We start from the raw sequence: 15,285 nt of genomic DNA on the forward strand, positions 1-15,285 counted from the left end.
GGGAGCCAACAAAAAAGGTAGCTGGCTCATTAAATGGTTAAAGTTCAAGGTTTATAGATCCAGCTCTGTAGGGGAAAAAGAGCAGGAAGAAACAACTCCTATGAGAAAAACAAATAGGTTTATTTAAGAAAGACAAATGGATTTTTAGGAGGACAGATGGGAGATAAGAAAGTTTGTGAAAATGTTTGTCTGTACAGGTGTGAGTGGTTTTCCTGTCTCCTTCAGGACCATAAAACTTCCCCAGAGAGGGGATTTATAGCAGCTTCATTTCCCAGAAGTTGCTGCTTTTAGTCAGATAAGGGAAGCTCCAAGAGGGCTTTTTTCTGCATCTGTCAAATCTCAAATGTCTTCAGCTTAAAACAGTGTTTGTGCCAACTCTGGGGTTCTGAGTGGGTCTCCACAAGGGTAAAATGAATTCGAGAAGGAATTAGAAACATGCTTTGTCCTGCAGGAAAGAAACATGGCGAGTCAGTGCTCAGAGCTGTCTTGAAGTCAAATCACTTTACTTGGTTCTTTATGTCAAAGCAAGTTTGAAGTAGGCCTTCCAACTACATTGTTTTCCCCTGGTTTAAAAATTCTCAGCCTAAAACATTTCATGACCCAGTCCATTCTAACCTGAGAGAAATGGGCCACATACAACTTAGAATTCTGGTCTGAAAGGAACCTTTAAGGCAATTTGAGGAAAGTGAGGCTGACAGACCAGAAGTGAGTGTCCCAAATCTCGGAGCTAATGTAGAGTCAGCACAGAAGTGAAGACCTCCCAGTCCTGCCCTCTGCCACTACGCTAGTCACCATCTCCACGTTTGAAACCCCGGCCTAAGAGAGGGGCCTGAGTGAAAGAAAAACACCTTAATGAAATGATTAATATAAGACCTGGTCTTATAAGACCGGGAATATAATATAATATAATAAATATAATATAATATAATATAATATAATATAATATAATATAATATAAATAATAGAATATAATATAAATAATATAATATAAAATACTGGGTCTTACATAAATTTTTGCTCCAAAAGATACATTAGAGCTGATTGTCCGGCTAAGTCTTCTTTTTGGGGAAACATGGTAGGAGCCCTCTGATGGTGATATAAAAGGAATCAGCCTTATTAGGATAAAATTGAAATTGAACATGGAAAGAAAAAACGTCCAGGGAGGTGGAAGTGACCAGGCACGTAGCCAACCTTGCACATGATGCTATGAGTCCCAGCAGGAATTCCATTACGTGCAGCCGAAAGCATCCTGATAATATTCCGTACCCAGCCGTGGGAAGGGCCGCAGGAACTAGCTACATTAACTTATCCTAAGTGTAGAAGGAATAGCAGTGTTTAAATGAGACACAGAGCTCCAAAATGATAACCTTTTATATTCCTTCAGCACTCCATTCAACTGTTATTATGAAGTCTCTCTTCTCACAATTCTTATGTTACACCACTCAGTAGTTATTGTTTCTGTGGCCCCCTTCACATGCGACATTGTGTATGCTAAAGCATTAAGTAAAAGCTAATTATAAATGTAAGAGAGCACACATGTGTTCATGTTTCACTTCCTTCCCCCATACAAGTAGATATAGGATCCCCCAAAAGAAACTTGTCTTAGAAACTTTAATGTCCACTCCAGCACCTGGTACAATTCTACAAAACAAAACCCACATACTTGCTATGTGATGTGTGTGACCCCAGGGTAAATACTGGGCAGAAAGAGCTGTCGGCTTTCTCTTCAGAACAAGGGAGTACACAGCATGAAGTAGGAGCTTTCCGACTTACACAAATGGCATGGAATTTCAATTAAGGTACGGTGTCTTCACCTCCACTGCGGCAATAAATGTATTCTTTCTGTGCTGGGGGGTGGGTAACTGATAAGCATTACTGTAACACACTGTATGTCTAAGAAATTCTGTAGTTTGGAAAATTTTACCGTAAGTAAGGAGGAATAGATCACTTTTGAGCTAGCTTTTGGTAGCTCAAAAAATATTTACTTGCAGTAAATAATTATCTTGTAATATCCATTTTAATCTGGTACATATTAAGTTTTTTAAAAAATTTTTAATTTATTTTAAGTGTGTTTTTCCAGGATCCATCAGCTCCAAGTCAAGTAGTTGTTTCTATCTAGTTGTGGAGGGCGCAGCTCACAGTGGCCCATGTGGGGATCGAACCCGCAACCTTGTTGTTAAGAGCACTGCGCTCTAACCAACTGAGTTAACCAGCTGCCCAAGTTTTTGTGGAGGGGATACCTTTGTGATACTGAGGACACATGAGCTACATTTTAGATTAGGAAGCACAAGACCCTAGTTCTAATCTTTATTTTTGTCAAGTGGGACTTGCATATTAAATAAATCAAATGTCACCCTGCCGTTTAGATTTTTTAAAAGGTCAGAGACTGCTACCTGTGCTTTCCCTTTAGTGACATAAGATGCCGTGGGCTTGCTTAGAGCAAGCACCCTGCTAATCCTTCCAACGAATCAAAATCAGGAGAAGACCCCACCGGTCCCCCTCTAGACAGATTCTCCTTGGGAGAAATTGGCCAGAAGGTGGTAGTCTGTGTATGACGACTCAGTATTTCTTTTATTCCCAGCCTTGCCCTCCAATAGCCCTTTCCTTGTTGATGACAATAAGATAACGGCTGAAATTCATTGAACATTTCTACCCTGTGGACTCTATCCTAAGTGCTTTCAGGTGTCATCTTGTAGTACCCTCAAAACAACTCTGCTAAGTCAGTGCTATGGTCTGAATGTCTGTGTCTCCCCAAATTCCTGTTAAAATTCAACCCCCAGTGCAATGGTATTAGGAGGCGGGGCCTTTGGGAGGTGATTAGGTCATGGGGGTGGAGCCTTCACGATGGGATTAGTGCCCTTATGAAAGAGATCCTAGAGAGCTCCCGCCCCTTCCTACCACGTGAGGACGCAAGAAGATGGTGGGCCTTACCACACACGCAATCTGCTGGTGCCTTGATCTTGGACTTCCCAGTCTCCAGAACTGTGAGCAAAACATTTCTGTTGTTTATAAGCCCCCCAATTGATGGTGTTTTGTAGCAGCAGCAGCCCAAGCAGACTCAGACAGTGAGTTCTATTATTATTTCTATGGCCAAGAAAGCTGAGGCCCAGAGATATTAAGATCACACAGCAAATGAAGGCCTCAGCCCTGAGCCAGTCATCTGCTTCTAGGACACTTATTTTTAAATTGTGATATAATTGACATTATATTCGGATTTTTAAAGACAGCCTTGTGGTCAGGGGGGAGGGCAAGTTCCTTTAAATCTTTTTGCATATATAGTAACCAGTTTCTATACTGAATCACCAATATGGTTTATCTTCTACCAGAGTTACTCCTCCCTAGCTAAAGTGAAGAGATGCTCACTCCAGTCCTCACCTGTGCGGCAAGGACTGGATGTAATGTTCAGGTGTAAGATGTAATGATTCCGTATTTGCATATACCGTGAAATGATCACAATAAGTCTAGTTAACATCCATCACCTTACAGTTACAAAATGTTTTTTTCTTGTGATGAGACCTTAAGATCTACTCTCTTAGCAACTTTCAAATATGCAATACAGTATTATTAACTATAATTACCATGCTGTACATTACATTCCTGTGATATATTTGTTTTATAACTAGAGATTTGTACCTTTTGATTCTCTTCACAAATTTGACCCACCCCCACCACCCGCCTCTGGCAACCAGCAATCTCACCAGTCTTCTCTTTATCTATGAGCTTCATTTTGGGGTTTTTTGTTTGTTTGTTTTTAACATTCCACATATAAGTGAGATCATATGGTATTTGTCTCTCTCATTTATTCACTTAGCATAATGCCCTCAAGGTCCATCCATGTTGCAAATGGCAATATTTCATTTTTAATGGCTAATATTCCTCTGTGTGTGTGTGTGTGTGTGTGTGTGTGTGTATGTGTCACATTCTCTTTATCCATTCATCAGTCAGGTTGCTTCCATATCTTGACTATTGGAAATAATGCTGCAATGAGCATGGGGGCACTCATATCTTTTCAAGGATGAGCATTCTTGATCACCACACCTGGCTTTACGCCCCTGAAGATACAATGGTCCATAGTGAGTCCCAGTTACCGCACAGGTGAGGACTGGAGTGAGCATCTCTTCACTTTAGCTAGGGAGGAGTAACTCTGGTAGAAGATAAACCATATTGGTGATTCAGTATAGAAACTGGTTACTATATATTCAAAAAGATTTAAAGGAACTTGCCCTCCCCCCTGACCACAAGGCTGTCTTTCAAAATCCGAATTCTAACCCTTAACCACCATTTCATTCGGACCGTCCTCTGTAGGACTGAGGGCCCTCCACGTCGGCCGCACCTTTTGCATCTCTACATTCCCAATATGATGCAGGGTGCGTAAATATTGAGTGAATGGGTGTTCGCTAGGGAAATACTAAGAATACTCCATGTCAACATGCAATCCCAGTTCGAACCCCCACCTTGTTTGCTGATACTTAGCGTAATGTACAGCGGTCTGATTCTCAATAGTGCTGTTTCCATAGACAAGATTTAGTTTGAAACCCTGGAGAATATCCGGAATGAATTTCACCTTCTGAATGAAACCTCCTATCACAGCAGAGTACTGATCCCCAGATATGTTCATGTATCATCTAGACACACAACACCTCCGAAATCCAGTAGGCTGTAGTCTTTTCCAGGAGTGTTGGAACTATAAACTGTTGACCTTGTCATCAGGTTTGCGTGACAGTTTACTATACATGTTTTTGTCAAGAAATACTAGAGGTTTTTGTCAAGAAATACCAGAGCCCTGTAAAAGGAGTGCCTGCCCATGGCTAACTGTTGTTTCCAGTTACACCACTTTGATTCTCATAATGCCTTATCCTGTACTTACTCAATAGCACTTAGGACCAAAAAAACGCCAACATTAATGATTTTCCGCAGTACAGGCATACCTCGTTTCATGGTGCTTCACAGGTGTTGTGTTTTTTACAAATTGAAGACCCTCCCCCAGTAAAAAGATTATGACTCCCTTTATTGCCATAGTTGATTTACTGCGGTGGTCTGGAGCCAAACCCGAAATATCTCGAGGTCTACCTGGAGTTTAAGAACATGTGATTAGCAGATGAGAAGATGGCTGCGTCTAGCAGGGAGACTGTGGCATTACTTCCGTCAAGATTATTCCTGTCTGAAGAAATGATTAAATGTAAAAGTACTCCAGAGATTTTCCAAACCTGTTAACTATCAGCTTTATTTCATTTTAAAATATGCAATTATTTTGAAATGTAATAGAGTTTAAGGTTGTTGGATCTTTAAAACTCCATGCCAAGCTGTCACAACAAAGAAATTCATACCAAATTAATCATTCCAGACTGCTAATCCCATTTACTAATTTCACACTATAGTATTTAGAATAAATGAATATTATCCACACTTTAAAAAAACCCAAGTCATTTGTAAGATGCTGCTCTAAGTAGAACAACCACTTTATGGATTACTGGTGCCAAGAATTTCAATGGCAAACTTAAAGCACCCTTTTAAAAAGTCTGAACTGAGACAGTGAGTTGATGCAAACATTCTACATCTGGGGGAAATACTCTCCTTGTGAATTCTAACACTCAACAAAATACAATCATGTTTTAGAGAGGGATCATCCCTCGCACTGCGACGTGAGCCAGACCGTCAAGGTTCAGATTAGGCCAAATGCCAGGAAGGCTTCAAGCAGAAGGAATGCGGCTGAGGTGGGATAACTCGTCACCGGCCAGGGACAACGGGACCTGCTTGTTGGGAGCAGAGTTACTTATCAGAACAATGGGAATTAAAATGAAAATATGTAAAACACACATTCTAATGCGCATGCACCATGGAAACATGGGAGAGTTGAAACTATTCTATAACAAGGTCCAGTCTGAAAAATTCTTATGTGGATTTGGAGAGCCAAGACACACCTTAGTTTTCTGACTGCATTTCCAGTGTAAACCTTTGTTTTCTTCAGGGGTCACTACGATATCGTAAGGGCTTTAGAAATGCTGGTAACCCTTTTAAAAGCATAACTGAATAGCTCTCATTAAAATATCTGACCAGGTCAAAACTCCTGAGCATCACATGGGCTTTCAGGTCTACACGTCAAGTATTCAACAGAAAACAGGAAGACTAAAAGCAGCTCTCTTCAAATTTGAAGGAAAGTTCTTTTTCCAGGCTTGTTCAGACTCTTCTGGACTAAATACACAGGCAGTACTGCAATTAAAGGGAAAACTGAGGGACTGCTTCCCACGTGGAAACTTAAAATGATCTGTTATGAACAGCAGGGTGAGCACCTGCACGCCACCCATCGCTAAGTGAAGTGTAGGGTGTCATTACCCACTTGACCTTCCTGGTACATCACGAGTGCAATTCAGTTTGGGGAAAATAGTTTAATACATTGTTCAGAAAAAAAATAGTTTATATTTTCCCATGGCTAATAAAGCAGTGGTTACGAGGTCCAGCGCCACCAGGCGACCTTCATTCTGTCCCACACTGCCGAAAGCGAATCGAAAGCGGGCCGGACGTCCAGGATGGTGAACTGGTAATCCTGGTTGACTTCGCCACCGTCGTAGTAGTCGATGACATATCTCACTTCCGTCCCACAACGGTTGATGATCCAGTCATGCCTGTCGAAAGGCAGCTCGTACCTAAAATGAGAGTGTGTCAGTGAGTGTTAACCCGCGGGCAGGGCTTCCAGCTCCGGAGAAGCAGCGCAAATCAAGGCCTGCTCTCAGTGAGACATCGAGCTTGGGAGGTAGGGACGCAGTCAGTCCTTGCGCCCAAGCCAGGAGGTGCTGCAGCTGTGTGATGAGCTCCAATCAGATGACAGCTCATCTGTCTACAAAGGAGTAAGGTCCACGGGAGAGTGGCCCCGCCAGGGGCAGCTGGGGCTCTGACTACGCTGAAAGAAAAGGGAAGATCGCTGAGCACAGAGATCCAAAGAGATGGATCACAGGAGGGGTAAGGGGACAGAACCAAGAGCCCACAGGACAACTCGGTTCACTCCCAGGATAGGATAGTGAGATAAGAAGCAACCCACAAAACCCGGATGGATCTGCCCACCATGGGGCAAACTTCCGGACAGGAAGAAATCTACAGCTGAATGATGAGTTTTGGAAGTTTGTCAACTGTTTGCTTTGGGGGCCGAGGGCCAGCTGACCGTGACGCGAAGAGTGTGCATCACCTCTCCGCACTGACTCACCCCATCCAGGACCGGATTCTTGCCCGGGGCGAATACTCTTTCGCTTTACCTCCAAACCGGATCAGCGAGGGACCACAAGGACACTCCCTAGAAATCCCCAAATAAGAAACGTCTATGAAAATATTTTCTTCCCTTTGAAAATATGACCTTGCAGTTTCTCAATAAATATTTTTCTGTATGCATTTTACATAACAGCACATTTACAGATAAAGGTAACTTTGAAAAAAATCAAAGAAAGAGCTCTCTTTGTTCAAAATGCTGCTCTGTACTTGGGGCTCAGGCATGGTCCCCTCCCTCCACTCCTTTCCAGTATGTGCACTGCTCTAGGAGTCAGCAAACAGGGCCTTTCCATTTGGTGCGGGAACGCAGGCATATTCTCAGAAAAAAAGGGAAGAACTACGCATCGCGCTTCTCTTGTGCATAGAGCAGCGGGGGTTTTTTCAGACGAACTTAAGAAAATCCTACACTTCTTTCATTTGAAACCCGTAACGCCTTCACGAAGGACAAAAATGCTGGGGGAAGCCCTAGGAACTAATGTCGTTAGTGTTGGACCAGGTGACAGGTGGCAAGGTGCTAGCTAAAAAGTCCGCACTCTCCCAGACACTTGGTGAGGACGCCCCCGGTGGGGACTTCCTCAGTGCCAATCAGCCTGCTCTCCGGCATTGGGGAGCCAGCCACCCCACAAGACCCACCAAGCCCTGCACTCCTGGAGCTCACAGTCAGCCTTCTCCCTGAGCAAAAGCCATGTGCTGAGACACGTGTGGATGTTTAGTCCTAGTGGGGATTCAGGAAGTGCTGCTGAGGGAACAAAATGGTCTTCCTCTCTCCCTTGGGGCAGAGAACACTTCAGTATCGCCCGTCCCACCTGCTCTGCTTTTAATGGACTATGACACTCCTCCCATTGAGAAGCGGGGTTCTCTGACCGCTCCCCTGGCGTCTGGGCAGGCTGGTGATACTCTGGGGCTTCGGAGGCTAGGTCATCAAACGGGATGCAGCTTACATCTGGAGCTTTCTGGAATGCCAGCAATGGGAACCCGGCCTCCATGGTGTGAGGAAGCAGAAGCAGCCACACTTAAGAGGCCGTGGGCAGGTGTCATGGCCGACAACTGGGGTCACTCACCAGACAAGTAAATGGGGCCTTCAGAAGATGCCAGCCCGTGGCTGTCAAGCCAACTCTGACCACAGAGTCTTGGCAGCTGAGGCCCCAGACACCGGGGAGCAGAGACAAGCCATCCCCACTCCTCCTTTTCTATACCCGGGACCCACGGAATCCACGAGCATAATTAAAGGGTTGCCATTTTATACGGCTGAGTGGGGGTGGTCTGTCACATGATAATCACTGGAACGGGCCTGCTACCTAAAATGTTTTATTAAAATAACACATCTGGATAAATGTTAAAACTCTAGAAAGCAGATATAAAGAAAGATGCCAGGAGGGTGTTTTCTAAGATCTCAAACATACTTACGCAGCATGAAGGGCTTCCCACTTCAAAATCTCCTTCCAAGCCTGCTCGTTATTCTGATTGTGAATTCTAATGATATTGTACATGTCTCTCTGACTAATATCATCATCCTTCCACTTCCACCTAGGAAAAGAACAGTCGGTGAGATCTGACGAATATTAATGACGTGTGTATATACAAGCACATGTCCTGCTAGTTCGGCCTCTGGAGAACCCTGGCTAATACCTGTGCCTTGCACTTATCTTCTGATAAGTCTGTAAATTATTACCATGGATTAACTTATTACAACTTCCTTTTATGTTTTGGCGACAAAAACCTTTCACATTTTATTCTTAGATGAATTTTAACGAGAAAATTGATTTTCTCGGTAACGCTCACTCACTTACCCTTTCTTTAACATAGCATTCCAGAACATCTGTTCAGAAGGATAAACCCACTTTTTCTCAGAATCTGCTCTCGGAATGGATGACTCCTCTCTCTTAGTGGACAGTGCAAATGGTTGATCGGGGGCCGGCATCTGATTGGGTGGTGGCATCTAAATACAATCGGTGGATTTTTTTTAAATATTGGAAATACGCTATTAAGTAAAAACAAGCAACATAATTAACTACTTCCTGGAAAGCAACGCGTCACACATGAGACACAGATTCTCTAGTAAACAAGCGCCATCAAAATTGCAGACCTCTCCGAACACTTGGCTGACCTGAAGCATCAGAGTACTGCAAGTTCTCCCAAACAGTAAAAACACATTGTGGTTACAATTTTGGTCTTCTCAAGGATTAAGAAACAAAAACTAATACCACGATCTGTGGGCATTTCTAAAACCCTTCCTGTAATAAATGTTTCAAAAACAACTAATGACTCTTCTGAGGACAAGTCTCACAGAATCCATGTACAACACCACTTCCTTTTTAAATATTCTTTACTTTTGGGATCTTGCTTACGTTTTCAACCTTTGGGCTGAATGCATTACAGACGTCCCCACAATGGTGGACTGGAGGGAGGAGAATGCTTTCTCCCCCACACAAAGGGCAGCAAACACTTGGTGTGGAGAAGGGTTTTTCACTCTTGACACTATTGCCATTTGGGAATGGACAACATTTGGTTATGGGGGTCTCTTCTGAGCACTAGGATATTTGGCGGCATCCCTGGCCTCTACCCAATAGGACCCCTCTTCCCCAGTTGTGACAACCAATGTCTCCCCAGGCTGAGAACCATGGGCCTAGAACTTCTTTTTGTGGTAAAGGTAGGAAGGATTTTCTAGCGGGTGCACATGAATTATTAAGGCACAACACGGTCCCTGGTTAGGAAGATGGCAGCAGAAAGAAGAGCTGGGTGTACTGGCGCCACACTGAGTGTTTTACCTGCACTGTCACAACAGCGTGTTTGAGAACAGGTGGCAGGCAGCTGGGAATTTGGTTTGGGCTCTGCCACTTCCTAGCTGAGCGATGTGGGACAAATTGCTTACTCTCTCACTCCCAGGGTCTTCAGCCCTAAAATGGGGACATTAAGGCCGCTGGCAGCATAGAGTTGTAATGAGGATTCCAGGAGAGAGCTTATGGTGCTTAGCATACCCCAGAAGATGTGAGCAAAAGAAAAGGTCACTGTTACACATACCCTCCCTGCATGTGACAATCCCATGGGGTAAGAGTCGAGGTGTGCAGGACTCCAAGAGGCTCATGTTTCAACCCTTAGGCTATTTGAGATGATGTGGAGGAGTGGTCTAACGGGGGCACTGTTGGTGTGTCTGCAGACACTTTTGCTTGTCACAACTGAGAAAAGAGGGTGCTACTGGCATCTAGTTGGTAGTGGCTAGGGATGTGGCTAAATGTCCCACAGTGCACAGAGCAGCCCCTAGAAGGCATCCCCCAGCCCCAAGTGTCGAGGGGAGAAACATGGTTTCGTCCCCCTTCTTTCTCAACATAGCAGTCTCCTTATAGCTTGGCAGCATTATTACTGAGTGCCACAGACACATCCTTCCCCAGATTCACCAAATCTGCCAGCACCTTGACCTTGGACTTCCAGCCTCCAGAACTGTGAGAAAGAAATGTCTGTTGTTTATAAGCCACCCAATCTATGGTATTGTTATATATATGCATCCTCTACAGACTTTTTTTTCCAGACTAAATATTTCCAGTTTCCTCAAATGTTGCCTGGTTCGCCAAGATGTCTAAATATTTTTGTACATCTAAAGTAGAGGTGCAAGTCTGTCTGTCTCTCCATTAAAATGTGATTCCAAACATGAAACCTCAATTCCCCATGTTGTCCCATTATCACAAAAGGAAGCGAGGCCACGCTTGTCTTGTCCTTGCTTCTCGGTGGCATTCCACTGCTGGCTGCCATGTGATGCCGCACCACCCCGGTGACTCATGTGCAGGGTGGCACCCAGCTGTACCTGAAGAGGCCCTCCAAGTTTGGAGCATACCTACAAGGTTTCCCAAGACCAGAAGCACCTTTACTAACTCTAGCTACACTCGTAAAGGGACTTCTCTCCTACTACCTAGTAACTATCCCAAAAGGAACTGTTCCGTTGACATGGCTTACTCCGGGTCAACCTACCCCGGCATTTCGTGATCACCATTTTCTTTCCTGGGCGCTCTTTGAAACTATGCTTCGTAACGCATTCTAGATTTTCACTGTGGATGGAATATCAGATTTCTGCGCTTTAAAAGAACAGAAGAATCATCCCTAGCAGTCTGCAATCTGTCTTGGGATTCCATAAAAGCAGCAATGCACACAAAGTTGCAGGAAGAAGGGCTCAGCACAGTTACCAGATTCGAAGGATCTAGGTTCCCCTTATTCTCAGCCACCGAGCCCGTAACAGGACACTCCAGGTACTCATATGCACGTTCTTGGTGGGCAGGTACAGAACTGGTTTTGCTCTCACAGGATGGGTCAGATGGCTCTGTCCTCACTGGACAGCCTGAAATAAATCAAGTATGAAACAGTGTCAGCACAAAGGCAGGTTATCAGGTTCTCTCAGTCTGAGTCCTAAAGAGCTGAATTTCTGACCAGCGACCACCACAGGCAAAGCCAGGTTTCTATTGTTAAAAGCTGCCAAGAGATAAGCTAGCTAACATTCTAATGTCCTAAAGACCAGGAGAAGGTTCTACACATTTACTTTCCCTTTGAAAAAGAAACAGGTACCCGTTCTCTTATTGTATCATGCCCCTAGCAAAAATAAACCAAACAATTTCAGTACTTGCAAGAGAATGTGTTATCCATGCCATGGTTTCAGTAACGGTCTAGAAGGTACCTGCCTGGACTCCCCACTGGGAGCTGCTGTGGGGGAACCTAAGTGGGGGCCACACCACATTTCCCCAGTCTCTCTGACTTTCTAGTCCCACGCTCCAGACAAAGCCCAGCCCCAATCAGGACCCAGGAAGCCAGGCTCTCATTACTGATGCTTTCTCTCAGGCACCTGAGACAGGAGATAAAAATGAGCAGAGGAACCCTCAAAAAGGCTACTGGAGAAGTCTCAATGCTCCTCTGCTTGTGCTTTGCTCCAGGACTAAAAGAAGACACAGAAAACTACCACTTGGCTGAGGTTCTATTCCCCGTCAGTAGATAACAAGAATCTGGCAAGAAAAGGCAGACATTAAAGAAAACGTTCCACATCCATGCAGGATTCAGATATCACTTAAGACGGAAGGTCTGAACCTACAAGAGCAGCAGTGGGAAGGGCAGTCAATGCTCAAGTATCCAGGGTGTTGATGGGAGCCAAGTGTGTGGACTGGGAAGCTGGTCTACGGCCCAGGAGAGGGCAGGTGTCAGGAGACCTATAGCCCCGGAAAACAGGCTTGTGAAACGGAACCCTTGTCTTCGGCAGCAGCAGTAACACCAGAAATACACCGGGTGCTGGATGCCGTACACGAAAAAGACAAGTTTCCTTTCACTTGCTTCCCTCTGCTTCTCCTTCCGACCCTCATTCCCTAGGACCCTGTACAGCTGTCCACTTGAGGGGTGTAGGCAGACTTGCTATACCTCCTCTTCACCACTCAAAGTGTCAATCCTTTCTGGGTCACTGATCCCAGCTGGGTGTTAGGAAAACAATGCTGTTTACCTTTTTCATGTTATATAACCAACAGTTCCTTCAATCTCCTACAATTATCCACATTCTTTACCAGTGCAAATAAATCTGACTAACAGCTCTTGTGGATACACAGCACCTGAAACCAAACCACAGACAGGGCTCTAAGATCTCCCCAGGGATGCCAGCACACAAGCACACTCAGCTTGTCTCAATTCTTCCTGTTCAGAGAAACCCTGGATGAGGACTGGACCTATCCTTGTCCAAGGTCAGAGTTTTGGCTGGCTTTGCCACTTACAAGCTGTGTGACAGCCCACAAGTTTCCTTAACTATAAAATAGGGAGAATACCCACCATACAAGATTAAGGGGATGAGAATGTAAACTCCATTAGGCAAAGGACTGTGTCTGTTTTACACATTTCTGGTCTCTCAGGGCAAAAACAAGCCAACAAAACCCAGCAGTGCTCGGCACAGACTGGGCAGTGAGTAAATCTTCACTGATTGACCCAGGGAATGAAGTGTTAGTTCTCAACAAGCATGCCACGTTGGTTCCTCCCCTCACGTCTTGAAGCAGGATTGAGGCCCCACTTTTATCTAAACAAGTTAAAGCGGATGTGGACCAATTAAAAATGAAAGACAGCTTTTCCATTCTCACCTTTGTACCGACAGAATGAACAGCAAGCCTACCAGGTGATGACTTATTTTTACATAGATGAAAACTGCAACGGATGTAGGAATAAAGATGTCTTGATAAGGACAACTATTAGGTTGGTGCAAAAGTAATTGTGGTTTAAAAGGTTAAAAATAATTGCAAAAACCGCAATTACTTTTGCACCAACCTAATAGATCTAGACCAAGGTTTCTCCACTACGGCTCTCTTGACATTTACGGCCAGATTATTCTGTTGTGGGGCTGTCCTGTGCACCGCTACTCACTACATGCACCCTCTCCTCTCTGTTGTGACGAGCAAAAACGTCCCCTGGGGAGAAGGGGGAATCGCCCCTCCCTCCCTCCCCCCCCAACTGTGCTGAGAATTGCTGATATAGACAAAGGCAAAGTCTGGGGGGTGGGGCTGATGTATGGAACAATCACTACACACTCATGCCTTATCTCAATAAATCGTCACAATAACCCTGTGAAATACTATTATTGTATCCTCATCTTACAAATGATGGGTTGAGAACTTGACTATAGTCAGGTAACTTGTAAGTACCGTGTTTCCCCGAAAATAAGATCTAACCAGAAAATAAGCCCTAGCAGATTTTTCAGGATGACATCCCCTGAACAGAAGCCCTTATGCATCTTTTGGAGCACATCTTAATATAAGACCCCGTCTTATTTTCGGGGAAACACGGTAGTAACGTAAGGACCCAACTCAGGTTGCCTCACTCTCAGGCCTAGGAGCCTCACAAGCACGCTGTACCGCCTCTTCCTTAAAATCGTTTTTGAGAATTCTCTTTTGTTTTTATTTACTCGACAAAGGGTAGATTACCTTTCATTTTCCCTTCATGCATTGGACATCCTGAAGGCGGGGGTGTTGTCTGATGATCTGAAGCATTTGAGTTCTGAACTGCAACAGCAGGGGTAGATGCAGACAAACCCATGATTGGAACCGCAGTGTCGAATCCAAACAATTCTAAATGCACACGTGCCAAAGCAGAGAACGATTAATGCGGATGCCTGGGCTCCGACCACTCCCGCAGTATTCTCAGTCCAGCCAAGCCCTGTTCTTCCTGATTGTCATCCTGATGTGCATGCACCGGCCACGGTATCCACTTCGGGGGACAGCTTTAATATAGTGTTCCCTTTGGGAAACACAGTATGAAATCTACACCACCTTTTGGGGACACGCTTCTAAGGGTGTGAGGATTTGGGGGTGAGGTGAGGAGGTCCGTGAGAAGCTACGTCACAACGAGGGGGTTATGCCGGGGGGCGGGGCAAGGGGGTCCTGGGTGATGATGATACGATGGGAGAGAGGACGGCCTGGGGCTTACTGAGGGGTTGGCGATCTGGGAAGGGCATGGCGCAGAGAAGGGATGTGAGAAACGAAGAGAAGGAAGCAAAGGTCGGCAGAGGGCAGGAAGCAGCCACTCTTTCTCTCGCGGCCCCCTCGAGTCTCCAGCCCCGGGACTGCGGACCCCACTGGCCTCAGCCAGCCCGCCCCTCCGCACCTGCCTCCGGATCCGGGCTGCTCGGAGGAACCGGCCCCGCCTCTAGCCGCCAACTCTGGCCCAGAGCGGCAGCAACTTGCCGCCGCCGCTTCCCCCTCGCTAGGTCACCGCTGTCCCGCGGTCACCGCCGGCACGCTCACATGCCACTACTTCCTTTTCCGAAGGCGGGATTTCCGGGCGTTCCGGAGGCGAAGAGCAAGTTGACGAGCAAGAGCTTCCGTCAATCACGAAGGAGCGGGCCCCACGCTCCTCCCCCCGCCGCCTTGGTCTATAAGTGCGAGCGCCGCGCGCTGGCCCCGCCCCTCCTGGCCAGGCACCTTTCTCACTGAGGCACATCCGGAAGGGTGCGTTTAGCCTGGGCCAGAGACTTTCCCAGAGCAAGGCTCTTTACTATAGACGCTTTAGACTCAGAGGGGTTGCTTT

The 15,285-nt window shown here is 45.5% G+C and overlaps 1 protein-coding gene across 3 annotated transcripts; it reads right to left on the bottom strand.

Moving 5' to 3' along the window:
• Window positions 1-5,816: 5,816 nt before the first annotated feature.
• Window positions 5,817-15,013, bottom strand: LOC117029001 (cytochrome c-type heme lyase). 3 transcript variants are annotated; one of them, XM_033117965.1, is made up of 7 exons: window positions 14,867-15,013; window positions 14,184-14,327; window positions 11,433-11,584; window positions 9,048-9,196; window positions 8,665-8,784; window positions 7,199-7,285; window positions 5,817-6,644 (listed from the first exon to the last, which is right to left on the bottom strand). In XM_033117965.1, exons 2-7 carry the CDS (start codon window positions 14,293-14,295, stop codon window positions 6,446-6,448), a joined length of 819 nt encoding a protein of 272 aa, XP_032973856.1. In that variant the 5' UTR covers window positions 14,296-14,327; window positions 14,867-15,013; the 3' UTR covers window positions 5,817-6,445. The 3 variants fall into 3 exon arrangements, with proteins under 3 accessions (XP_032973856.1, XP_032973864.1, XP_032973847.1); XM_033117973.1 differs by having other exon boundaries at window positions 14,184-14,261; window positions 14,863-15,013; XM_033117956.1 differs by having other exon boundaries at window positions 14,863-15,013.
• Between the last annotated feature and the right edge of the window lie 272 nt (window positions 15,014-15,285).

Source organism: Rhinolophus ferrumequinum, chromosome X (assembly GCF_004115265.2).
Source record: "Rhinolophus ferrumequinum isolate MPI-CBG mRhiFer1 chromosome X, mRhiFer1_v1.p, whole genome shotgun sequence".
Lineage (NCBI taxonomy): Eukaryota > Metazoa > Chordata > Mammalia > Chiroptera > Rhinolophidae > Rhinolophus > Rhinolophus ferrumequinum.